The sequence below is a fragment of the Gobio gobio genome (assembly GCF_949357685.1).
Source record: "Gobio gobio genome assembly, chromosome: 1".
In the NCBI taxonomy this organism is placed as follows: domain Eukaryota; kingdom Metazoa; phylum Chordata; class Actinopteri; order Cypriniformes; family Gobionidae; genus Gobio; species Gobio gobio.
Genome location: NC_137097.1, coordinates 71,269,694 through 71,296,906, shown reverse-complemented (window position 1 = coordinate 71,296,906; position 27,213 = coordinate 71,269,694). Strand labels below are relative to the sequence as shown.

Below are 27,213 nucleotides of genomic sequence, written 5' to 3'. Positions count from 1 at the left end.
TTAAGTCAGACCTGCAAATTGGGGGAATGTGTATGTAAATTACACATTTCTGAGCGTGACTTAAAGAGAATGACACATTTAATATTTAAAAAATGATTTTATTTACAACACGGAAACGCCTGGAACTCAAGGAAGTGTTGTGACACATGACACAAAAAATAAAAGACTGACAGTAGGGGTGTAACGGTACACAAAACTAACGGTTTGGTACATACCTCAGTTTTAAAATCACGGTTCGGTACAGCAGTTTTACAAAATTGCCTTTTAGTTTGAACAGTGGTTTGCTGAAGAAGAAAAAACGTGTCTGTCCTTGAATTGATTAAATTATATCTAAAAGTGTATTGAAGATATTGCTGTAAACTATATAGGGAGCCCTTACTTGCACATTAATATTAAAGGTTAACAAAATAGAGCGTTATGAATCAGTGAGTCGATTCAGCGGTTTGAATCGCCAAATTTCAGCAGTTTGGCGGTTTGACACGCGATCCGAATCATGATTCGACTCACTGATTCATAACGCTTCGAAGCTTCACGATGCCTTGTTTTGAAATCGTCATCACTATATAAGTCGTTATTTAGGGTTTTTTTGCGCACAAAAACTATTCTCGCCGATTCATAAAGTTATTTTAGAACCACTGTAGTGAGATGGACTTTATAACGACGTCTTTAGTGCCTTTTAAGGGTCTTGAGAGTGAACCGTGCCATTGAGCCAATGGAGGCCTTTCAGAGCCATCAGATTACAACTAAAATATCTTCATTTGTGTTCTGAAGATGAACGGAGGTCTGACGGGTGTCGAACGACATGAGGGTAAGTAATTAATGACAGAATTTTCATTTTTGGGTGAACTAACCCTTTAATAGTTCTTGCGACAGATATTTGGCTATAATCGTTCTAAAAATACAAAAATAACGGTGCCATTCAGTAGCGATCACTATAGATCCGCAGTCTTTACTCAAAAAAATCCCTTTGAGGACTGTAGTAGGCTATGCAACAACAACAAAAAACAAACCCATTCTGAAACGTCGTTTAACAGCCATTCTTGAACAGGTTCTGCTCGATCATCTTCACTAAAATTGTCTGGGTCCGATTCGGGCTCAAATTGGTAAGATTTTATTGAGGCCATCGTTTCTAATACTACCCAAAGCACAGTCTACTGGTAAAGGTAAGGGGCGTGACGTTTCTGATAAACGTGCACTAGGCAGTTAGCGAATCACAACACACTGGGCCAGCTAACCAATCTGAGCCCATTGTGTATATTTGAGGGACCGGCTTCATAGAACCCGGAAACCATCAGACCATTTTACAAGGAAGGGCAGAGCAGTGTAGAATAAAGGTAAAATATATGAAAAATAATGCAATTTTTTAAAAACGAAGCATGAACACGTTACAGTGCACCCCACAAACACAATCAAGCCTTCGAAAGAATGTTTTACCACCCCTTTAATTCATTTCCACATTCGTGTTAAGAACATGTCTAAAAATCTCATTAATTTCAGCCATTATGTGAAGACTCCTGGATGAAATTAAAAATGTCAATGAAAAATCCAAACCTGACATCTTCTCTAAATACGGTGCAACATAAATCACCATCAGAGGCCTCAGAATATAAAGAGCACAGCAAGAGATCGTCTCATACAGAGATCCTGCAACAAAACCAGATTATTGTGAATTGATTGGCTTGAGACTCCTTCAATTTAACATTTTAGTATTTAGCATCCTTAAATTAAAACCGTTAAAAACATTTTTTTTTATTTACACACTGTATTATAACAAAGCAAAATCCTGATTTGTGATAATATTGTAAATGACTTATGACTTCTATAGCCAAGTTGATTATACATACAAATTTAAGGCAGCAACATCTTTCTTTCTTTTTTCAATGTTTGTTTCCCAACTTTCCCAAAAAGAATTCAAAGAGGTTTGAAATGACACGAGGGTGTGTAAATCACCTTTTATAGATCTGAATACTAATGCAATGTCTAATGCAAAAGCACTTCAGCAAACAGATGCAACATAACAGCATTTGGGAAAGGGGCATTGTTTTTCACAAGTATTGCATTTCACATATCCAGAGAAAGGTATATTTCTGGCAGCGTTATCATTAGATTTGATTCACTCACCTTCAGTAACACCCCAGAGGACAAAAGCCACAAACATCATTATATTTGGGAGAAACACCTGAAGAAAGCCAAGAGTCCTGACACGTTTGGCTGCAGTAGAGTCTGTTAGTGAGGAGTAAAATATTTATTAATAACTTATTTTGTATTGTAAGAAATCCTATTTACCTGTTTTAATGAAATGTCATTTGCTTGCTTTGAAGGAAATGCCATATAAAGGCATACAATAGGAAATGCCCTATGAAGGCATACAATAGGAAATGCCATATGAAGGCATACAATAGGAAATGCCATATCCACAAGTTTCCTTTCCCCATGAAGCCTTGCGTCAAAAGTGGGAGTGTCTTCCAGCTCGGAGTAAACAAGCGGGACTTTATGCATTTCTATCGTAGTTTATGCACACGTTTTCGTATCAGATAGAAAATGTATCCAACTCAAACGAGTGCATAGGTATTTTTATGCGCATTTATATAATTCATCCGCATCTTGGCGTTTCCATTCAGCATTTTTTGATGCGATGTCCCAAAGTGTGCATAAAAATAGGTGGATGGAAACATAACTTATTGACATTCAACAGTTGACAGTCATTCAAGCTATCAAAATTTGCTAACGATGTGGGAACACAACCTCAATGAACTTTCAAAAGGGTGAAACAACAGTACCTTTACCCTCCGCGGTAGTTGGTTGGGAGGATGACGTGAAGAAGTGGCCTTGTATCACGTATGGTAGCATTTTTAGCTATTTTCTAGATTCAGTAGCCTGTGATGGTAAGGCGATGAGCAACTTGAAAAGCTCAGAGGTGTATCAGTGTCTGTCGGAAACGATCTAAAAGCGGACATTGAGCTGAGCCTGAGCCTACACCAGTGGCGTAGCAAGTCAGTCCCGGGCCCATATGCAAAAGAAATTGTACGGGCCCCCCTAACCCCACCCCCCAAGTAGGCTACATGAAAGAGATATTTATAGATATTTATGGACCGCTCATGATTCGCCTCAGTGGCGTAACTTTAACCTAGTAATGACGGACCCCGGTGCAGCCACAAATATCATAACTATAGGCCTACTGTGATTAAGACATAGACTATATTCAAGGAATGTATTAAAAACAGAAAGACGCTATAATTTCAACAGGCCGCACGTCAATCCATCCCCGACGATCTTGGGTTGCTTCGTATTTATTAAATATACAAGCAATTACTTGATGAAATATAGATCAAAATTAAAATACAATTTATACAAAATGAAATTCACTTTAAAGAAAGACTTTCTACAAAACTCAATTGTCAAAATCATGACCATGACCATGTCTCCAGAGATATTGTGCATCGTATAATATATATAATAGGCTAATATTTAAACAGCTAACTATGTAACTAAATAGGCTACGTTTTCTTTAACCCTCTTTCCGACGAAGGCGCCAGCGCATTTTTTCCTTTATGACAGCGGAAACAACTCCCAATAGCCTCCGTCATTTTTAGCCATACAGATAAATTCAAGACATAATTATAAACTATAAACTGTCTACTTTTATTTGTGTGTACACTCACAATAAGGGAACAGATTATTTTGCATTCACTCCAAACTGTTACAGGTGAGGCTCCCTCTCCGCTTCCTCCGGATCACCAGAGGGAGCTCTCACCAGAATATTGACCATTGCTATTCGGACTACAACTCCCATAGACACTCATACCTGGGACTGATTGCGCACGCACCTGCAGCTCATCACACACACACACGTGCTATTTAAGCATGACACACACACAGCACCCTTGCGAAGTCTTGATTTGCCACGGTGATCATTTCTGAGCGTTTCATTACCTATTGCTATTCAGTAACTGACCTTGGACTGCTTATCATTGTTGATTCTCTGCCGCCTGCCCCGACCTGTGCCTGTTTATCTGGACTGTGATATTTAGCTGCCTGCCCTGACCCTAGCCTGTCCCTGTTTACGATTCTGTTTAGTCCCCTTACTACTACTGCTGAGTCTCGACCCTGTATTGTTCTGTCAAGTTAAATAAAGATGCAGATGGATCCTCACTCGGCTGACGCCTCGTTACACAAACGCTGTCTTTATTTAAAAAAGGTATTTTGTTTATTAAACGTAAAGTTTTAAATTTCAAATGCATTTCTAAATTTAGTTCATATTTCCAACAAACGAAATTCCAAGGAAAAATAACGAAGTGGTTAAAAAAAAAAAAAAACTTTGAGCTAACAATGCAAATCCAAAAATGTCACCCTTCTCTCCCAACACGACAGGGGATGGTAATTAACTATTTTCTAAATAAATATGCACATAAAGGCATGTTTTGTACACATCACTATACGACATGTTCAGGAGAAAATATCATCATCAATAACATTTCGTTATTACGAAAATTCTGTCATTAATTACTCCAAACCCGTAAGACATAAGATATATTTTATTTATAACAACATAACGGCCACGTTCATGGCCCAGAACGGTAATAAAGAAATTGTTAAAATATTCGATGTGAATACAGTGGTTCAATGAGAATACCTTTTGTGTGCAAAAAAAAATAAATAAATAACGACTTTATTCAACAATTTCTTCTCTTCTGTGTCAGTCTCTGACACTGTTAACGTGAGCACCACTAAGCATGCGTTTGATTCTGGAGCAGGAGCTGACCAATAGTGAGCATTGTTACCGATCGTTTGATATCTACTGATTATGTGTACGTGTCTAACTAAACATAACTGACCATGCTGTCACACACTGGAGTATCGTTTTTTTTTTTTTTTGTATTTGAGGTGTTGTTGGTTCATTGTCCTGCGATTTAGGATCAGAATCTGGGTCGAACATGTATGGGCCAGGGCTCACAAAATCATTAGCCCAGTCCTGTGGGCGAATCATTCCGGTTGACTTTCCACATAGGATGTTTTCAAAACAATTCCCCACATGTATTGTCTGGGGAGCCGAAGAAGCTTATTATAATATGCAAAACTGGTATCCAATCATAGCAGTGGGCGTTTACTTCCAAGTCTTCAGTGCGGCACGCCCATACAAACAGAGCGTTCCAGGAGAGAGGCTCAAAACCAGGGTAAAAAATAGCACATTACTTATTCATTAGTTAAAGGTAAGATAAATGAGAACACCATGTAACATTCCTTATTGTTTTAAAATATATTAGATAATTTTTAAGTAGTTAAGCCTAAATGATTTTCTGTGTAATGGATTCACTCGATAACATGTTCCTGTTGTTAAAGGGTTACTTCAGTGATTAGCATTAGGCTTTGTATCAGTAGAAACCCTGTTGTATATTTGAATTATGGAACTGTCCCCCCTCCTATCCCCCTGAGACGAGAGAATTATGCATTTATTTCTGGAAAAAATCCTCTGATGATGCAAATATCGTAATTTTGCGTCATCTGAGGATTTTTTGGCCAGAGACTATATACTACAGCCTGTAGTAGGAGCTAGTTCCACATGTTCTCAACCCGCCCGTAGGGAAGAGATCTCACTCACAGAATGCAAATGCGCTCGGCTCGGCTTCGGGCATTCAAAACGGGGCGGTGCAGAGAAAAGTGAGTGTTTCAACTTTTTACTTTCGTTCGTGACTTTCGTTCGGCTCCCTCACACTTTATTGAAAAGACAGGTTCAGTTTTTATTTGTAGTGCTTATTCTCTAACTGAACGAAATGACTTCATTACTATGAATATCAAAATGACGGTGGGGCGGTGCCACGGTGGGAGCAAGTGAATTCTGGGAGTTGTTGTCTTTCATCCACATGAGACAAAAATGCCTTTTCTGGCTTTTCTCGGTCTAGAAGGCACTAAATTCAAAAAATAATTCCACATTTCTACTACATAAATGACCGAGTTTAAATACACATTCATCTTCCCAGCTCTGAAGTACCCCTTTAAAATTCAGTATTTTAAGACATCACTTCGATATTGTACCTCATCTTGACTCTTTGTTGTACTTTTGACAAGCTTTATGTGAATGTTGTTGGTGATTTTCTGAATAAATGTCCTGTATATGTGGATTTTACAGTGAATTTGTCTTTTGAACATACCTGTATTTTGTGATTTGCAGTAGATTATAATGTAGAGCAGAAGTGCAGATCCAGATGCGGCAAAACAGAGTATCAACACCATTATGTGTGAAAAAGACAAACCTACAAATAAAAAAATACATTCAAAGAAGTCATTTTACAGTCATTTAATGTGAGAGTTACTGTGACATGTGCCCTAGTTCTGTGTTCACCACTGTTGTCATATGGACTATTATTTTATTTTGAAGTTCCTTTCTGTGCCCATTGTCCCTATGTTCTCTTCCTGTGTTTAATTCCTGGCTATGTCCGAAATCGCCCTCTATCCCCTTAAATAGGGCACTATTTGAGGGGACAGCCATTTGTAGTGGTGTCCGAAACCATAGTGGACGTTATCGAGGGAACTCATTTAATCCCACAATGCACCGCAATAACAAGTGTACAACCGATGTACGCTCAACAGCTAAATGCTGGATGCCAAATGGCACCCTAAAACCTCACGGCCTTCCTCTGAGTCCATCCACACTTTCATGATGTTATGCCACATTGACTGTCAGGTAAAGTCATCTGCATAGTGCGCAAACTTGCAGGCTCGGCTGTAGTGCGCATCGAGGGCGCATAACGACCACAAAGGGGGCTCTCACGAGCACCCTTCTGAAACCTAAAATGATGAACGGGACACCCTACAGTCTCGAGGACTTAACGGACATGTGAAAGTGCATATGAAGTGTGCCATTTGGCACAGGGCCTTCGGCTGTGAGTCTTGGGTTTTTTATGACAGATATGTTCTGGGTTTGTTTTTATCCATGACTCACCCAGTCTCTCCAGTTCTACAGTTGCATTGGCTGAAAGTCTTCCAGCAAACACTTGACACATGTAAACTCCTTTGTCCTCAGTTCTGACACTCTTCAGTCTGAGAGAGAAGTTTCCTTTGGGCATTTCATTAGTGAAGAACTCAACTCTGTCTCTGTATCGCTCATGTGCTGCCTCTGGTAAAGTCTTGTTGTTTTGGTAGAGCAGAACCAGATCATCATCTTCATCGGTTTTCTTCCATGAAACCTGTTCAATGTGTTCAGGTGTGATGTGAGAGTCTACAGAGCAGTTCAGAGTGACGTCCTCACCCACAGACGCAGATATGGATCGACTCGATCCTGATACTAGCAGACGCTCTAAGAGAAAATACAAACAAATACATGTACAAGCACAAATATTTTAATGAAATACAAAATTAACTTTGCACCAGAACTAATCAGGTTTTTACTCACCGACATCTTTTAGTTGAACCTCAGTCTCTCCAGAATCCTGGTCACTGTAAACTTTACATGTGTATTCTCCCTCATCTTCAGCTCTCAGATTGTCCAGACGGAGGGAGAAGTTTCCATGTTGAATCTGATCAGTAAAGAAATGAGCTCTCTCATGATAATCCTGCTGCTGGACCTCTGGTCGACTCTCACCATCTTGATACAGATGAACCAGAGTCTCTGAGTCTGTTCTTCTCCATTCCACCTCCAGATCCTCCATTGGTAAAGGTTTATCAACATAACAGGGCAAAACTACTGAAGATCCCAGAGGAGCAACCAGAGGAGCAGAGGGACCGTGCACAACAAAGCCTAAAATATGAATAAACAATATTCATTAAATAAAATAAAAATAAAAAAATCAAATTAATTGGCTGTTCCACAATAAAAAGTCAAGTTACATTTATTTACATAGTAAATATGCAATAGGCTACTGTTTAAAATAAACTTCACAATAAATAGGAAAATGTGAAAAGTGGTAATTTTGTACAAAAGGAATAACTGACCAAAATGTATAAATTTCACAAATCAGAATAGTGAAGTTAAGGTGTCATAAGTCTGTTCTGTTTAGTTTCATTTTCGGGGGCATTCAGTTTGTTTTCATTCATCACATGTGTTTCTTTGTTCTATTTTCCCGCCACTCATCAGTCACCCTGGACACTAACTAATCATCACAGCTGTTCGTCATTTGAGGTTATCATATGGCGTATTTAAGTTCCTCCTTCTCCTCTGTTCAATAAACCCGTCTCCGGTGTGATGACTCAGGTCCTTTGAATACTCCGATCTAATTATTGCCTCATCAACACGACATCCTCAATAAACCCGTCTCCGGCATGATGACTTTGATCCTTCGAATACTCCGATCTAATATGACTTCTGACCTGTAATGTTGCCAGAATCATAATCATACACTATTTGGTTGTTGGCCAGAACTGGCACCCCGACTAAGCCTGATTTCTCCCAATGATTTTTTTCTCCATTCTGTCACCTGATGGAGTTTTGGTTCCTTGCCACCGTCGCCTCTGTTGCCTTTGGCATTTGGCTTGCCCAGTTGGGGACACTAAATATTCAACTATATTACTAATCAGCTCATTTCAATTATCAATAAGTCATAATTAAGAGATAAAATGTTGAAAATATGATTTTAAAAGTCTTCATTATTAGATAAAAAGTAAAAAAATATGACATGCTAAGTCATTGTGAGATGAACAGTTGAAACTCTAGATAAAAATTCAAAATTTGGGATTTAAAGTCAAAATTATGACATCAAGTTCTTAATTATAAGATAATAAAATGAAATTAGATTAAAAAAAGTCAAAATTATGACCAAAACACACACTAAGACATTTAAGAGATGAAACCATGCTTGTTATTTTTTTTTTTAAATGTGCTTTTGATTTTTGGATTCACACTTATAATAATAATATTTATATTATTGTTTTCATTTTGTGCAATACTATCACTCCGTTGACCTCCCAGACACCACTGGTCTGAACTGGAAGGAAGCTTTCATCCAGTGCCTGAAGAGCTTCAGCCAAAGCCAGAGAGGAAGAGGACAGAGCTGACCCTCACCACAGAAGTGGAGCTCCATCACGAGTCTGACTAGGGGTGTGAGCGCACAACATCAGCAGACGAGTGAGAAGTGACCAAGGTAAATGAGGACTCACTGATCGACTTAAATGAGGAAGTACTGTCTTCCACCCTACCCCACCCAGTATCTTCATCATCGCTGTTGGAAAGCGCCCATGACTGTACCATTGTTACCGGTTTTCTGTCAAGTTGTGTTGCACCTCAAAAGCTCAGCTAGTCCTCCAGCTCTGCTGCTGCTGGATGTCTACAGCCCTGCAGGGTCTCTGGGGAGTCTCTGTGATGTTGTGCATCCACCTGCAGCGCCTGTGGGAGAGGATCCTGTGGCTTCACCTCCCGCCTTTAACCTCTTCGCTACATCTCGGCCCGTCGACCTGCCGGCTCCGTCTTGGCTCCTCCCACCTTAGGCTCCACCGGAGACCCTTGGACTTGTGGCTCAACCGGGTTCCCTCGTCCTGCTGGCTCCCCTTTGGTCAGTCGTCACACCACTTCCGGACTTGCGGGCCATCCACTGCACTCCCGCCCTCCACCCCTACGGCTGCAGCAGGTTCCTCCTTCCCCTCGGCGTCGCCTCTGTCTCACCGGTTCCACCTCAGCCCTCGGGTACTCTGGCTCTGCCTTCAACGCTCCGTCGCTCGATTCCATCTACTGGGAGGACTGATTTGTTTTCATTCATCACATGTGTTTCTTTCTTCTATTTTCCCGCCTCTCATCAGTCACCATGGACACTAACTAATCATCACAGCTGTTCTCATTTGAGTTAATCATATGTTTAAGTTCCTCCTTCTCCTTTGTTCAGTTTCTGGTATTGTTTGTGCGTAGCACACTTTCATGTTTGCGCATGTTGATTTGGAAATACTTATTCTGCCTTTGACCTGGGACTGTTACATAAGGATTCAAGGAAGGGTTAACGAAAACAAAATAGAGTGCTGCAGGTTAGGAGTGCGAGAAAAAATTGATGCATGATGCATTGCGATGCATCTTGATTCTCTCTCCAACAATTCTGGATCAATTCTGAGAATTTGAGAATCGATTCGGAGCTTTTAACCACATATGCGCAATGGCGCTGCGTGTGCTTTAGAAACACAAATCTTCTCGCACACACACACACACACACACACACACACACACACACACACACACACACACACACACACACAGACGCGCCCATCTATGCTTTGCTTGATGGTACACTCACAGACAGTGTGCGGACTCGCCCGCCGGTATTTTCCTTACAAATCTTTACGAAGACATTTATGTCATTTGGTATGCAGTGGACTTATATATTAAAAATATGAAACTCACTGACAGAAGCTGCTTTCAACATTAAATTAATGTGTGCTTAGAGATAAGCGCTCGCACATGCGGCTGTGCACGAGTCCGACTCTGTGTAGTTACTTGCTGTGTATTAAATGCTTTTATGACGTGAAATTAATGTAAACACAGTCAGTTGTGTCTCAAGGGATTAAACAGAGAAGACAACCCACATTTTATATTCCAATAGAGATCTGTGCATCAGTGGGAATGTAGATTATTAGATTTCCTGCTGTCCATGAATTCATCAGTAAAACAACAGAGGAGAAAGAGAAAAATCACTCACAGCTCCTGAATGGAAAACATTCAAATACTCTTAAATACTGAAATCACTCTTTGTTTATTGCTTGTAATATGTTTATTTGTTCCTCTTTATTGCCAGTTTGTCTTTATTTCTGTCTCTATTTCTGTTTTATTGAAAACAATTGTTCACCATGATGGAGGTCAGTGTTTGCTTTAGTTGGGCTCTTGACTTTTAAACATTTGTGTTTCTCTGGCTGCTGTAACTGTGTGTTTATAAGACACATTTGTTATGACAAGAAAAGCCAAGAAAAATTGTGATCAGATGATGTTGGCTATTTGTTAATGGCAGAATCGTCATTTAGTGCCTGAATCACTGATCTCATGTAGAATCTAATGTTCTGAATGTGTAGTTAATATTACAATTACTTAATGTTCATAATTGCAGCCAAGAAGTTTTACAGAATGAGTTCTTCGTTGCAATGTAATAATATGCAGGATTTAAAAAAAAAAACATTTGTGCAAAAAAACATTTAATCAGAATTGCTGAGATACACAAACACATCAAGAATCAGCGTCTGAATCTCAACAATGGTGACTTGCTTCATGTTGCAGTGCATGCTGGGTATTAGGGCTGGGCGATATGGCTGATAAATCCTGAGGCAGCTGACAGGTACTGGCAGGCCAAGCGGACTGCAGCCCGGGTAGTTGTGGAGGCAAAAAATTGGGTCTGGGAGGAGTTCGGTGAGGCCATGGAGAAAGACTATCGGTTGGCCTCGAAGAGATTCTGGCAAACTGTTCGACGCCTCAGGAGGGGGAAGCAGTGCCCTACCAGCACTGTTTACAGTGGAGATGGGCAGCTGTTGACCTCAACAGGGGATATCCTCGGACGATGGAAGGAATACTTTGCGGATCTCCTCAATCCCACTAGGGTTGGGAACCGAGAACCGGTTCTTATTCAGAACCGAAACTGATTTTTGAAAAATACCAGAACCGCGCGAAATTCCTAAGTTTCGGTTCCGAAAACGGTTCTGGTGCAATGTGTGTGCGAAGCGCTGGAAGCGTATCCTTTCATAGCGAGTGACAGCCAGTGTTGCCAAGTCCGTGGTTTTCCCGCTTTCCCGTTTTCCACTGTTGCCGCGGGCTGTGTTTCATGTCCGCGGGTTGAAGCGATTGTGCAATTGTGCGGGTTTTGTTGTGAAAACCTGGCAACCCTGGCTCACCTCATCATGAATATTAATTACGTTGCCTGCCGCTTCCAGGAGTGCAACGCAGTTCAGCACTGAAAGCCCTCGCGCTACACATTTACGGTTTTGCGTCAGATATTTTCTCGTTGACCACCAGCATGGCGAAGAGAAAGTCACAAGGATGGATTCATTTCCAAAGAATGAATGATAATGAAGCAAAATGTGAAAAGTTAATAACATGCAAAGGAGGCTGCACTAGCAATTTGACAAAACATTTGCTACAGCACAAAGTGCCTCAGGGCTTATACCAGATTTATAGTGTAAGGCCTATATATATATATATATATATATATATATATATATATATATATATATATATATATGTCAACCGTTGAGTCACCATGGTTTAGGTAAGCGTTTAGGCACAATTACCTTTGTAATGCTGAATTGCAATTTATTATTTACAAGTTCACTGAATAACTGAATTACTATTAAATTAATATACAACTAATTAATAAATGTAACTAATAAATATAATTTATAACTTGGTTTTATTCAGAGACAGAGAGATAAAATGTAATAAGACAATTTCAGAGGTGCATGTTCATTTGAAAAACAATGTGTTGCAAGAATGGCTTAATTAATACTGTAATATATGTACAGTACAGGACTTTTTTGACATTGCCAACCTGTAAATTAATTTTAGAGCAAGTAATAAACACAAAATGGATTGTTTGAGTTGCGTATTGTGCCTTTTTCCTTTACCACTATTTGTGTAATCATTTTAATGGAACCGGAATCGGAACCGGAATCGTTAGGCGGAACCGAAACCGGAACCGGAACCTGAAAATTTCTCACGATTCCCAACCCTAAATCCCACTGACACGTCTTCCATTGAGGAAGCAGTGGCTGAGGGCTCGGAGGTGGACTCGTCCATCACCCAAGCTGAAGTCATCGAGGTAGTTAAAAAGCTCCTCGGTGGCAAGGCACCGGGGGTGGATGAGATCCGCCCTGAGTACCTCAAGTCTCTAGATTTTGTGGGGCTGTCTTGGCTGACACGCCTCTACAGCATTGCGTGGCGGTTGGGGACAGTACGTCTGGACTGGCAGACCGGGGTGGTGGTCCCTCTTTTCAAGAAGGGGGACCGGAGAGTGTGTTCCAACAATAGGGGAATCACACTTCCCAGCCTCCCCGGGAAAGTCTTTGCCGGGAAAGTATAGGCCAGGGTACTGGAGAGGAGAATTCGGCCGATAGTGGAACCTCGGATTAAGGAGGAACAGTGTGGTTTTCGTCCCGGTCCTGGAACACTGGACCAGCTCTATACCCTTTCCAGGGTGCTGGAGGGTTCATGGGAGTTTGCCCAACCAATCCACATGTGTTTTGTCGATTTGGAGAAGACATTCGGTGCTCTGGGAGTATGGGGTCGGTGGCCCCCTGCTTAGGGATGTTTGGTCCCTGTACGACCGGAGCAGGAGCTTGGTCCGCATTGCCGGCAGTAAGTCAGACTTGTTCCCGGCGGCAGCCCTTTGTCACCGGTTCTGTTAATAATTTTTATGGGCAGAATTTATTGGCGCAGCCAAGGGCTGGAGAGTGTCCGATTTGAGGACCACGCGATTTCGTCGCTGCTTTTTGCGGATGATGTTGTCGTGGTAGCTTCCTCAGACCAGGACCTTCAGCGTGCACTGGGACGGTTTGCAGCCGAGTGTGAAGCGGCTGGGATGAGAATCAGCCCCTCCAAGTCCGAGGCCATGGTTCTCAGTCGGAAAAGGGTGGCTTGCCCACTTCAGATTGGTGGAGATTTCCTGCCTCAAGTGGAGGAATTCAAATATCTTGGGGTCTTGTTCACGAGTGAGGGAAGGATAGAACAGGAGATTGACAGACGGATCGGTGCAGCCTCTGCCGTAATGCGGTCGATGTACCGGTCTGTTGTGGTGAAGAAGGAGCTGAGCTGTACGTCGATCTACGTTCCTACTGTCACCTATGGTCATGACCGAAAGTACAAGATCCCGGATACAGGTGGCCGAAATGAGCTTTCTCCGCAGGGTGGATGGGCGAAAATAAAAACAAAAGCATATTAGCCTACATTTGATTTCCCCATTATAATGGTCGCTTTCAAAAAAACATGTACGCGGCGGCGCTCATTCTCAGAAGCCTGGATTTTAGCAGATATTTACATGTAGAAGGCTCATTCTCTCCGGACAGCAAAATGTACATATTTGCATGACTTTCTAATATTTACAGATGGAGAATATACCTGAAATGTAAGTTATGCACTGAGGAAAGCACCTCATTTCAAATCCATAAAACACTGCAAGTATTTATCTGTCTGTCAGCACAAGTAGCATCATCTCTCAGAGCGTCTGACAGGGCAAGCTGCTTTAAACTATATGTGTTAACTATATCTAACCAGTTATTTTGAAGCCCTTAATATAAAGCATGTGTCATGTTGAGGACAAATTGTATCATGCACTTTCCCTGCATCAGCTCACTCTGCGTACGCCGTTATTTTTCAGATAAAGCTTGTGTAATCAAACTACTGTTTATCGATATAAATGGTATTGCCTCATTCCATAGCGCTTCTAAAAAAATATATCGATATATCATACAAACGCGATATACTGCCCTGCCCTACTGAGTACCACCAAACAAAACGAATCCTTGGCTCCTAGCAAGCATTGCGGCATCAATAAATTATGCAGTTGAATTGACACATTTTCTTTTATTCTTACTATTTGCTTTCACTCTTTTTGTTGTGATTTTTTAATAGCTTGTTTTATGTTCAGTGTTGATCTGTTTATCTGAATATTTGTTGATTGTCACCATCATAGAGATTCATACGCTGATTCTTGATGTCTGTGTGTGTCTCAGTAATGCTTATGAATCGTTTTTGTGCACAATATTTTTAAAAATTCTGCATATTATTTGATTACCACAAAGAACGCATTCTGTAAAACCTCTAGCTCTAAACATTTTTATTTAACGTTTAATTATTATTATAATATTAACTATTCAGAACATTAGACTCTACATTAGATCAGGGATTCAGGCACTGTATGACAAGTCTGCTGTCATTAACAATATACTTTTCTTGCCATATCAAATGTGTCTTATAAACCAACAGCTACAGCAGCCAGATAAACACTAATGTTGAAGAGTCAAGAGCCCAACTAAAGCAATCACTTTATTTTCAAACAAAACAGAAATGACAGAAATAAAGACAAACTGGTAATAAAGAGGAACAAATAAACATATTACAAGCAATAAACAAAGAGTGATTTATATGGAGTGAAAACAGTATCTAAACCGTCCACAAATGCATGCGAGAGATCCACATGTACACTCACCAATCCACAAATGCACGCAAGAGATCCACACATACACAAAGCAATCCACAAATGCACGCGAGAGATCTACGCGCGCACCAATCCACAAATGCACGCAAGAGATCTACACACACAAAGCAATCCACAAATGCACGCAAGAGATCTACACACACAAAGCAATCCACAAATGCACGCAAGAGATCTACACACACAAAGCAATCCACAAATGCACGCAAGAGATCTACGCGCGCACCAATCCACAAATGCACGCGAGAGATCTACGCGCGCACCAATCCACAAATGCACGCAAGAGATCTACACACACAAAGCAATCCACAAAAGCACGCAAGAGATCTACACACACAAAGCAATCCACAAATGCACGCAAGAGATCTACACACACAAAGCAATCCACAAATGCACGCAAGAGATCTACGCGCGCACCAATCCACAAATGCACGCGAGAGATCTACGCGCGCACCAATCCACAAATGCACGCGAGAGATCCACACATACACAAAGCAATCCACAAATGCACGCGAGAGATCCACACATACACAAAGCAATCCACAAATGCACGCGAGAGATCTACGCGCGCACCAATCCACAAATGCACGCAAGAGATCCACACACACAAAGCAATCCACAAATGCTTTATCTGTACCTGTAATTTAATGCACTGTAAATCACAAGTATTTTACATTGTTGTTGTTCTGCCTTACAATGCCTCTGCCCTGAATATGCTCTTTTGTACCTGTGGAATCTTTTGAGACTGTTGTTGCGTGGCCTTGATTCACAAATGCACAGAAGCCTATCTGTATCTGTCCCCATTACCTGCAAAGATGCGATACGGTGTCCTTCCTCCAGAGGGCGCTTACCGGCCTTCGCGCTGAATCAACTAAAAAGCTTCGGCAAAATACTTCAAAGTTTATTAAGAATTAAATTGTAAAAGTGGAAAAAAGGTATATTATTTAAACCAACTAAATAATGAGACTGAATGATATTCTCAATTCAAGGCAGAATGTATTAGAAACAACACGAAAAGCACTATATATTTAATGGTTCAATTGCCAAACAACATGTTTTTTTCATCTGTAAACAGGTCAGTAAACAGATTTGGGTGAAAAAGGCATAGTCCACCCAAAAATGGAAATTCTGGCATAATTTATTCACCCTTAAGTTGTTTCAAACCTGTATGAGTTTCTTTATTCTGCTAAACACAAATTAAGATATTTTGAAGAATGTCGGAAACCAGACAGTTGACAGTAGCCATTGACTTTTTTTTTCTACTATGGAATTTAATGGGTTCTGTTAACCGTTTGGTTTCTGACACTTCAAAACGTCTTACTTTGTGTTCAGCAGAAGAAAGAAACTCATGAAGTATTTTGCCGAAGCTTTTTAGTAAATGGACAGATAAAAAAAGATGAACAACAACCGGTTCATCTGATTCACCACAAAAGGAGCAACTGAGGCAAATCACATGTTTAAACTTTTGCCTGTAATGGTTTGCTTGATAATTGTTTACTTGAGGGTAATACTTGTGGATTCTTTTGAAAGAAATCTTTTACTTTGTTGGTTAAATTATGTGGAAGCATTCATCCTTTTAAAAAAAATATAAGGAAAGCAAAACATATAGGTAATTGCTGAAACTATATACATTTCTATTTAATGTGTGTGGGGGGAGGGGATATTACATTACCACAGAGAACATTCAGAACTACAATAATATAAACAAAAGTAAAGAGCCTAGTAGGCCTAATGACTAACAGTTACAGAAATAATGTTAAAGACTTTAATGCTTTCCTGTTATCCGAATGGCTATATATTTGCTGATTTCACGTAGAAGACTAAAAAAATGGTTTGTTTTTACTCTATAATTGCATGTATATGATATTTAGTGAAAAATGTTTAGACTTAAGTCGTCTCGCCAAGTAAAGTCAGCAAACGTAATGGGAAGATTCAGCGCGAAGGCCGGTAAGCGCCCTCTGGAGGAAGGACACCGTATCGCATCTTTGCAGGTAATGGGGACAGATACAGATAGGCTTCTGTGCATTTGTGAATCAAGGCCACGCAACAACAGTCTCAAAAGATTCCACAGGTACAAAAGAGCATATTCAGGGCAGGGGCATTCTAAGGCAGAACAACAACAATGCAAAATACTTGTGATTTGTGGATGGCGGCCGTGAGGCTTGCCACAGTACATGCAGTGTTCCTGTCTGTCTTTTTAATATCTGCGTTATTTGTTTGTGAAGTGTCGTGCTTAATACAGTATACTCGATCAGAGCTCTTAAACCTCAGATACACTTCTCACAGTGATCTGGGTTTATCTACGTCCTTGCTGCAGAAATTACGGGAATTAAACATATCAAGCCATTCAACATCATCGCTGCCGATCAAAAAAAGACACCGCTCAGGAACCTTTGCCAGGTTCAGGAGACGCCCTTATCGGCCACCACTCCCAGCCCTTTTGCTGTCAAACGTCAGATCCTTACGGCATAAAATGGACGAACTCCAACTTATGTTACAAAACAACAAAGACTACAGTGACTGCTCTGCCATCTGCCTGACAGAGACCTGGCTGGATCAATCTGTACCGGACCAAGCGGTAACACTTCCAGGTTTCACATTATTCCGTGCCGATAGATCACCCAAATTATCGCGCAAGTCTAAAGGTGGTGGTATTTGCATTATGATCAATGAACGCTGGTGTACAAATTCTACAGAACTCACCCATGTATGCTCACCTCACCTAGAATACCTCACTGTCAAATGCAGACCATCATTTCTCCCACGGGAGTTCACGTCAGTAATCATGATCTGTGTGTATATTCCACCTGAGGCTAACGCTATTAGCACCATAGCCGAGTTAGCCAACTACGTCTCCTCAGTGGAAAATGTACACTCGGACGCGGCAGTCATTGTCCTCAGGGACTTTAACCAGACTAATCTGTCATCTGAGCTCCCCGACTACCATCAGCAGGTAACTTGCCCTAGCAGAGGGACCAACACGCTGGACCACTGCTACATTACCATCAAAGACGCTTACCGTGCTTTCCCGAGGGCTCCGCTGGGCAGGTCCGATCACGCAATGCTGCTGCTAATTCCACAATACAGACAAAAAGTTAAATCCTCCAAGTCACCAACGAAATTTGTCCGGTGCTGGTCCCCTGAGGCCATTGAGAAACTTCGTGGCTGCTTCGCGTGCACAGACTGGGAAGTTTTCCATGCTGCAGGTGATCTCCATGACGTCACCGAAGTAACAACGTCATACGTCAACTACTGCGTGGACCTGTGCATACCACTCAAGAAAATCAAACACTACAGAAACAACAAACCGTGGTTCAACAAGGACATTAAACAGCTAAGAAAGGAGAAAAATGCAGCTCATCTATCAGGAAACAAAGAACAATATATGGCTGCCAAATACAAACTGAGATCTGCAATAAGAAGAGCCAAATCCAACTATGCAACTAAACTAGAAGAACAAATCGCCACTAATGATACACATCTCATCTGGAAAAAACTCCAAAATATGACTAATTACAAAAAAAAAACAGCTCCCATACCTGATGACGATAATCAGCTTTCTGAAACACTTAATTCCTTTTATGGGAGGTTTGAGCAGGCACCGGCTACACCACCATCAACCACCGACCCCCTCCACCACCCCCCTTATATCATTTATGAGGAGGAGGTGAGGAGCACCTTTAGGGGACTTAAGAGGAATAAAGCCCCCGGCCCAGACAACATCAGCCCCAACGTTCTTTACCTATGTGCTGCAGAACTGGCTGGAGTCTTCACCAGCATTTTCAATAACTCCCTCTGTGAAAACTCAGTACCCAAGTGCTTTAAAGAATCCATTATCATCCCGGTTCCCAAGACCAAGACCATCTCTTGCCTCAATGATTACAGACCTATTGCCTTGACATCAGCAGTCATGAAATCATTTGAGCTCATCATACTCAAACACCTAAAAAGCGTCACCACCCCCCTAATGGACCCCTTCCAATTTGCATACAGAGCCAACAGGTCAGCTGAGGATACCGTCAACTTGGCAATACATCACATACTGAACCACCTTGAGTCCACAAAAACATATGCCCGCATCCTGTTTATGGATTTCAGTTCTGCATTCAATACAATAAACCCTGCCAAACTGTTTAATATATTACTGGACATGAATATCGACCCATGCATCTGTCACTGGATTCACAGTTTTCTCTGTAATAGGCAACAGAAGGTAAAGATTAAAAATAATACATCCTCCCCTCTGTTCCTCAGCACAGGCGCACCACAAGGCTGTGTTCTCTCACCCTGGCTATTTTCTCTCTACACAAACCACCTTACATCACACCACAATTCTGTCAGCCTATACAAATATGCGGACGATACAACTATCGTAGGATTCATTACCAACAACCAACAACCAAGAAACCGAATACCGCGCACAGATCAATCAAACAGTGACCTGGTGCATAGACCACGATCTCTTACTCAACACATCAAAAACAAAAGAACTCATCATCGACCTAAGACATCGGCCATCCCCCAAAACTCCTGTGCTCATTGACGGTGAACCTATCTCCATCACTGACACATTCATATTCCTTGGAATCCATATCAGCAATAACCTCAAATGGAAAATCAATTCAGATCATATCTACAAAAAAGCCCAGCAAAGACTTTTCCATCTCCGACAGCTTAAGAGGTTTAGAGTAAGGTTTCATCTCCTGCTCCGCTTCTACACGGCCATCGTTGAGAGCATCCTCACCACATCCATCACAGTTTGGTTTGGCAGTCTAGACACACTTTCCCAGAAAAAATTACAGCGCATCATCAACAGAGCATCCAAAGTTATTGGTTCACCTCTACCATCACTTGAATCACTCTACCACAAACGGACACTACGCAGAGCCCACAAGATAATTTCAGACATCAACCACCCAGCACACTACGCCTTCCAGTTACTGCCCTCTAGAAGGCGTTACAGGACAATCGCCGCCAGAACAACTCGCTTTAAAAACAGTTTCATCCCCAGAGCAATAAGCATACTGAACTCTGAACACTGAGTACTGTGGAGTAGGCATGACCACCCTATTTGTTACTGTTTAATGTAATGTTGGAACCTGTACATAGAGCTGTACTGAAAACAAATTCCACCAGCCTGGCTGTGTGGTCATTAAATAAAGAATAATAAGAAGAAGAATTTACTGTGCATTAAATTACAGGTAGGGGCCTACAGATAAAGCATTTGTGGATTGTTTTGTGTGTGTGGATCTCTCGCGTGCATTTGTGGATTGCTTTGTGTGTGTGGATCTCGCGCGTGCATTTGTGGATTGCTTTGTGTGTGTGGATCTCGCGCGTGCATTTGTGGATTGCTTTGTGTGTGTGGATCTCGCGCGTGCATTTGTGGATTGGTGCGTGCACATGTGGATCTCTCACGTGCATTTGTGGAAGGTTTAGATACTGTTTTCACTCCATAGATGAATGCTTCCACATAATTTAACCAACAAAGTAAAAGATTTCTTTCAAAAGAATCCACAAGTATTACCCTCAAGTAAACAATTATCAAGCAAACCATTACAGGCAAAAGTTTAAACATGTGATTTGCCTCAGTTGCTCCTTTTGTGGTGAATCAGATGAACCGGTTGTTGTTCATCTTTTTTTATCTGTCCATTTACTAAAAAGCTTCGGCAAAATACTTCATGAGTTTCTTTCTTCTGCTGAACACAAAGTAAGACGTTTTGAAGTGTCAGAAACCAAACGGTTAACAGAACCCATTAAATTCCATAGTAGAAAAAAAAAGTCAATGGCTACTGTCAACTGTCTGGTTTCCTCTCCCGAGCATTTTGCTCGCAAATGTCCAATCCTTGGAGAATAAGATGGACGATCTTAGAGCCAGGATAAGTTTTCAACGGGACATGAGAGACTGCAACATCTATTGTCTGTCCGAAACATGGCTCACGCCAGCGGTCCCGGATACAGCCGTGACGCCGTCCGAGAACTTCTCTGTTTTTCGGATGGACAGAACAGCCGAGGCCGGGAAATCTAAAGGCGGTGGAGTGTGTTTCATGATAAACAAGAAATGGTGCGATCCTAGGAACATCTCCATTCTTTCGCGATCCTGCTCGCCTCACTTGGAACATTTAACTCTCATGTGCCGGCCTTTCTACCTACCGAGGGAGTTTTCCTCGGTCATCACCACTGCCGTTTATATTCCACCACAAGCAGACACGGGGCTGGCTTTATCTGCCCTCCATGATGTGACCAGCGGCTTCATAAACAAACACCCCGACGCTGCTTTCATCGTCGCGGGTGATTTTAACAAAGCAAAACTAAAGAAAGTATTGCCAAACTTTCACCAGCATGTCTCCTGTCCCACACGAGGAGCAAACACACTGGATCATTGCTACTCTCCGTTTAAGAACGCCTACAAAGCTCGTTCACAGCCAGCTTTTGGCAAATCGGACCATGCCGCCATTTTCCTCACACCGGAATATAAACAAAGGCTCGTTCAAGAGCCCCCGGTGAGGAGGGAAGTCAAACGCTGGTCATCCCATTCAGAGATCACGCTACAGGCAGCTCTTGATGACGTCGACTGGGACATGTTCCGCGCGAGTTCTGAAGACGTCAGCGAGTTCACAGAAGTGGCGCTCTGCTTTATTAACACACTGACAGAGCAAGCCACACAAACATTAACTATAACGTCCTTCCCTAATCAGAAACCGTGGGTGGACAGTTCAATTCGCACTGCAGTAAACTCGCGCACCACCGCTTACAATGCCGGTCTCCTAACGGGGGATATGAGGGAGTACAAAGCTTCATGTTACGCTCTCCGGCGCGCCGTTAAAGCCGCAAAACTCCGCTATAAAGACCGAGTGGAATCTCATTTCCAACTCAACGACTCCCGGCGGATGTGGCAGGGACTGAGAACCATCTGTGCTTTTGGAACTAAATCCTCTGCAGAGGTGAGAGCTGATCCGTTACTGGTGAACGAGTTAAACTCTTTCTACGCTCGCTTTGATGGTAATCGCGGCAGCGCGACTCCGGCGAGTGACGCGTCAGAGAGAGTCCCTCAGAGCAGCAACGGTCACGTGATCTCTGTCACGGAGGACGAGGTTCGGAGGGCACTCAAACGTGTGGATGTCAGGAAAGCTGCTGGGCCGGATGGTATTTCAGGTCGTGTTCTGCGGTCCTGTGCTGATCAGCTCGCAGGGCTCTTTACATCCATATTCAACGAGTCCCTTGCTACATCTGTTGTCCCCACCTCCTTCAAACGATCCTCCATCATCCCTGTACCTAAGATCAGTAAACCCTCTTGCCTAAATGACTATCGTCCAGTGGCTCTCACATCTTTAGTCATGAAGGTCTTTGAGAGACTCATTAAAAACAACATTTGCTCCTCCATTCCTGACACTTTGGACCCTCTTCAGTTTGCCTATCGTCCCAATAGATCGACTGAAGATGCCATTTCTCACGTCCTTCACTCCTGCCTCACTCACATCGACAGCAAAAGTGGGAACTATGTCAGGCTGCTATTTATTGACTATAGCTCAGCCTTTAACACCATAGTTCCCATTAAGCTAACACACAAACTCCTGGATCTAGGCCTGAATTCTTCTCTCTGCCTCTGGATTGAAGATTTCCTCACTGGCAGACCCCAGGCGGTGAGAGTAGGCCAGTTCACCTCCACCTCCATCACCCTGAGTGTTGGAGCTCCACAGGGCTGTGTGCTGAGTCCCCTGCTCTACTCTCTCTACACCCATGACTGTTTGTCCACACACAGCTCCACCTCGATCATCAAGTTTGCTGATGATACTGTTGTCCTGGGTCTCATCTCCAACAACAATGAGACGGCATACTTGGACGAAGTGGAGCAACTGACATCATGGTGCCAGGACAACTGTCTCTCTCTGAATGTTAACAAGACCAAAGAACTGATTGTGGACTTCAGGAAGAGACAGCATCGGTCATACTCCCCTCTCATGATCAGCGGGACACCGGTAGAGAGAGTGAGCAGCTTCAAATACCTGGGTGTGAACATCTCCGAGGATCTGACCTGGACTACACACATCCAGACACAGGTGAAAAAAGCCAGGCAAAGACTGTACCACCTGCGCCAGCTGAGGAAATTCAGGGTTTCACCAGCCATCCTGAAAACTTTCTATCGAGGGGCGATAGAAAGTGTCCTGACTCAGTGCATCACAGCGTGGTACGGGAACAGCACCAGTCACGACTGCAAAGCCCTGCAAAGAGTGGTGCGCTTATCCGAGCGCATCTCAGGCTCAGCTCTCCCGTCTCTGCAGGACATCTACACCAAACGCTGCAGAGGTAGAGCTACTAAAATCATCAGAGACATTAATCACCCTGCAAACTCTCACTTCACCCTGCTGCCATCTGGTAAGCGCTTCCGTAGCCTGATGGCAAAGACTGAAAGACTCAGGAGGAGTTTCTTCCCCCAGGCCATCAGACTCCTGAACTCAGTCACGTGACTCACTTCACCCCCGCACACACATAAACATACAGTCTTTTAACATTAACATCCACATACTGCAATTGCACTGCACTTTACGTCCCTATTGTTACTGCGTAACAACCTGTAATAAACCTTGCACATTATACTTCTTTATATATACATATTATATATTTTATGTTAACCACTTATTTTTAAGTCTACAGTTTATCTCACTTATCATATCCACATATTTTTTATATTTTTATTTGTATCTTATTTCCTATTTTTATCTTTTACTTGATTTATTTATAATTCTACTTATGTTAATACTTTTTATTCTAACTTTATTCTATTTCTATTTAATTTCTTGTAACTGTTATTTGCACTGTCCATGGAGCGGACCTGTTTACATTTCACTGCCAGTTGTATATTGTGTATATAACTGTGTATGTGACAAATAAAACTCTTGAATCTTGAATCTTGAATCTTGAATCTTCCGACATTCTTCAAAATATCTTAATTTGTGTTTAGCAGAATAAAGAAACTCATACAGGTTTGAAACAACTTAAGGGTGAATAAATTATGCCAGAATTTCCATTTTTGGGTGGACTATGCCTTTTTCACCCAAATCTGTTTACTGACCTGTTTACAGATGAAAAAAACATGTTGTTTGGCAATTGAACCATTAAATATATAGTGCTTTTCGTGTTGTTTCTAATACATTCTGCCTTGAATTGAGAATATCATTCAGTCTCATTATTTAGTTGGTTTAAATAATGTTCCTTTTTTCCACTTTTACAATTTAATTCTTAATAAACTTTGAAGTATTTTGCCGAAGCTTTTTAGTTGATTCAGCGCGAAGGCCGGTAAGCGCCCTCTGGAGGAAGGACACCGTATCGCATCTTTGCAGGTAATGGGCAACATTATCCGGCTGCAATACCGGAGGCTGCACTTTCAGGACCGCATTTCTAGGACCGCATTTCTAGGACCCTATTTTTTGTGACAGCGCCACCTACCGAATCGGAGAACCGCAATCCCAGGAACGCATTTCCAGGACCCTAGTTTTGGAGATCTGAAACAAGTGCCACCAAGGCAGTATTTTAACCCTTTTTTTTTTTTAGGTTTTTAAAGGTTTATTACACCCAAATACTGCTTTCTTTATTGCAATTAAATCTGGTTTCTAGGAATGTTGAGTAATTATTTGGTCCAAGTTGCATAATTGAATAACTCATCAAGTAAAATAAACAAGGAATGGTATAGCCTTTTCAGTCAATCACATTTTTAAGTACAGAGGGAATACACAAGGATGACTCTGGGGTAGATTTAAGATTGTGTATATTTTATAAAATAATATATTTCAACAGTTGAATTTGAACACACACAAAAACAAATTTGTTCATGACGTGAACCACATAGGAAGAACTTCATGGACAACGTCTTCGCTGACTCCTAAGAGAGAGAAAGATAGAGAAGTTAATGAAATAAGGAACATTGAAAAAAGGTTAATTGTTAATTTCAAATTTCAATTTTTCAAATCTTAGTCACCACAGAGCACACACACAATACAAAATTATATCAATCTTCATACCAAATAATGTTCATATTACTGTTATTGCATACTGTTCAAAGATTTGGGTGAACAGGTTCTTGAAACATTCATGTCAATAAAGCGCATCTGAACCGAGAATTTTTTTTTTATAGAGAAAGAGGCAAGAAATCTGAATAGAAATAACATGTTATTTCTACAATAATATGACTTTTCCTGTCCTTTAAATATTTAAAGCACACATTGTGATGAATGCAGCAGCACTACCTACCAACTGCTCTCCCCTCTTTTCAACAAGTTCATTTTATATAAATAAATAGACATAAATTAGGGCTAAGTCTAGGACTTGACCAATTAATTAATCTTTTGTTATACTTCTGCCTGCCCTGAGCTGTGTCCTTGAAAACACTTCATATAGAGTACAGTACACAATACATGACACAATCTAACACGTGGTATTTTAACAGTCAATTATTATGATGGCCTGTTATACCTGACTTTAAAAACGTCATATGTCTCAATCAACATTATAAAACCATGCCAAAATGAAGAGACGTACTCTTAACATGTCATGTATTGTGTGCTAACGTTAAACAGGCTGACTGTGAGCACGTGACAGCTAAAACATTACTTTTATTTTAACTTACTCTTAAAAGGAAGAAAAAAACAACGAGTAACTAACAAGCTTTCACAACGAACGTAATACAGTTGTCTTAAGACACAATTGTGCTGTCACTAAGTCAACACAAGCTTTCATGCAAGTTTAGTTAAACGAATGTGCTAACAATTCATTTACAGCACTATCTTAAATACGTATGATAGCTATGCATTCAAGACTATTTAGCAAATCACGATCCTTTCTACGTTAACTTTCCAATGAAATGCATTACGATTGTTTTAATGTTAAAATAAAAACTGATTCACATGTGATACTCACACTCGTCATCCATCTTTGCTGGTCCTCTAATTCGCTAGGTCAATAAAAACCTAGGGTCCTAGAAATGCGGTCCTAGGACTGCGTTCCTGAAAATGCAGCCTCCGGTTGTGCAGGCAGATGCTACTCGTAATGGGGACAGATACAGATAGGCTTCTGTGCATTTGTGAATCAAGGCCACGCAACAACAGTCTCAAAAGATTCCACAGGTACAAAAGAGCATATTCAGGGCAGAGGCATTCTAAGGCAGAACAACAACAATGTAAAATACTTGTGATTTACTGTGCATTAAATTACAGGTACAGATAAAGCATTTGTGGATTGCTTTGTGTGTGTGGATCTCTTGCGTGCATTTGTGGATTGGTGCGCGCGCGTAGATCTCTCGCGTGCATTTGTGGATTGCTTTGTGTATGTGTGGATCTCTCGCGTGCATTTGTGGATTGCTTTGTGTATGTGTGGATCTCTCGCGTGCATTTGTGGATTGCTTTGTGTATGTGTGGATCTCTTGCGTGCATTTGTGGATTGGTGAGTGTACATGTGGATCTCTCGCATGCATTTGTGGACGGTTTAGATACTGTTTTCACTCCATAGAATCAGTGTGAAAAGTTTGTGTAACGATCACCAGCTGGTGATCGTTACAGTTTGTGTGGATGAGGTGAATAACGCCTTTCCTGCTTTCCTTTAACTCTCCTTCTCTATGAGCTGAAGATATGACAGCTGCTCTCGACGCCCCTGAATAGCCATTAGATCACACTTACCGTCAGCGATCACCAGTAATACTGACATCAAAACACAGATCAGTAGATGCATCTTCAAATGTGCGAAATCAAACCAAATGTGTACACTCAACCGCCTGCTCACTATAAACTGTTGCAGAGATATATCACTGCTAACGCTGCTCAGGGACGTGCACATGAATTTTGAGGGGCAGTTGCTCTGACCTAAAAATAGCACTCCCCTACCAACCCCACCCCCCAACCAGGGCCGTGCAGAGAGTTCTTCAGGAGCAGGCCTGCTCAAATGTAAGAAAGGGACAATATGTATATCGCAAAGCCTCCTTCACTTCCATATTCGGGCACCCGTCCGAGAGTGAAAGTCAGTATATATATATATAGCCTATATATATACAGTGTTGGGGGTAACTTATTACAAGTAACTTGAGTTACGTAATAATATTACTTTTTCAAGTAACTAGTAAAGTAAC

General features: G+C 41.5%; 1 protein-coding gene across 1 annotated transcript; it reads right to left on the bottom strand.

Annotated features, from left to right (window-relative positions):
• LOC307122913 (junctional adhesion molecule-like) lies at positions 1–26,946 on the bottom strand (the record flags this gene model as incomplete). The annotated part of the gene is made up of 7 exons (XM_079811251.1): positions 26,768–26,946; positions 7,391–7,735; positions 6,941–7,294; positions 6,150–6,251; positions 2,122–2,223; positions 1,552–1,644; positions 1–11 (listed from the first exon to the last, which is right to left on the bottom strand). The coding sequence occupies exons 1-7, from the start codon at positions 26,922–26,924 to the stop codon at positions 1–3; spliced, it is 1,164 nt and encodes a 387-aa protein (XP_079667377.1). The 5' UTR covers positions 26,925–26,946.
• Between the last annotated feature and the right edge of the window lie 267 nt (positions 26,947–27,213).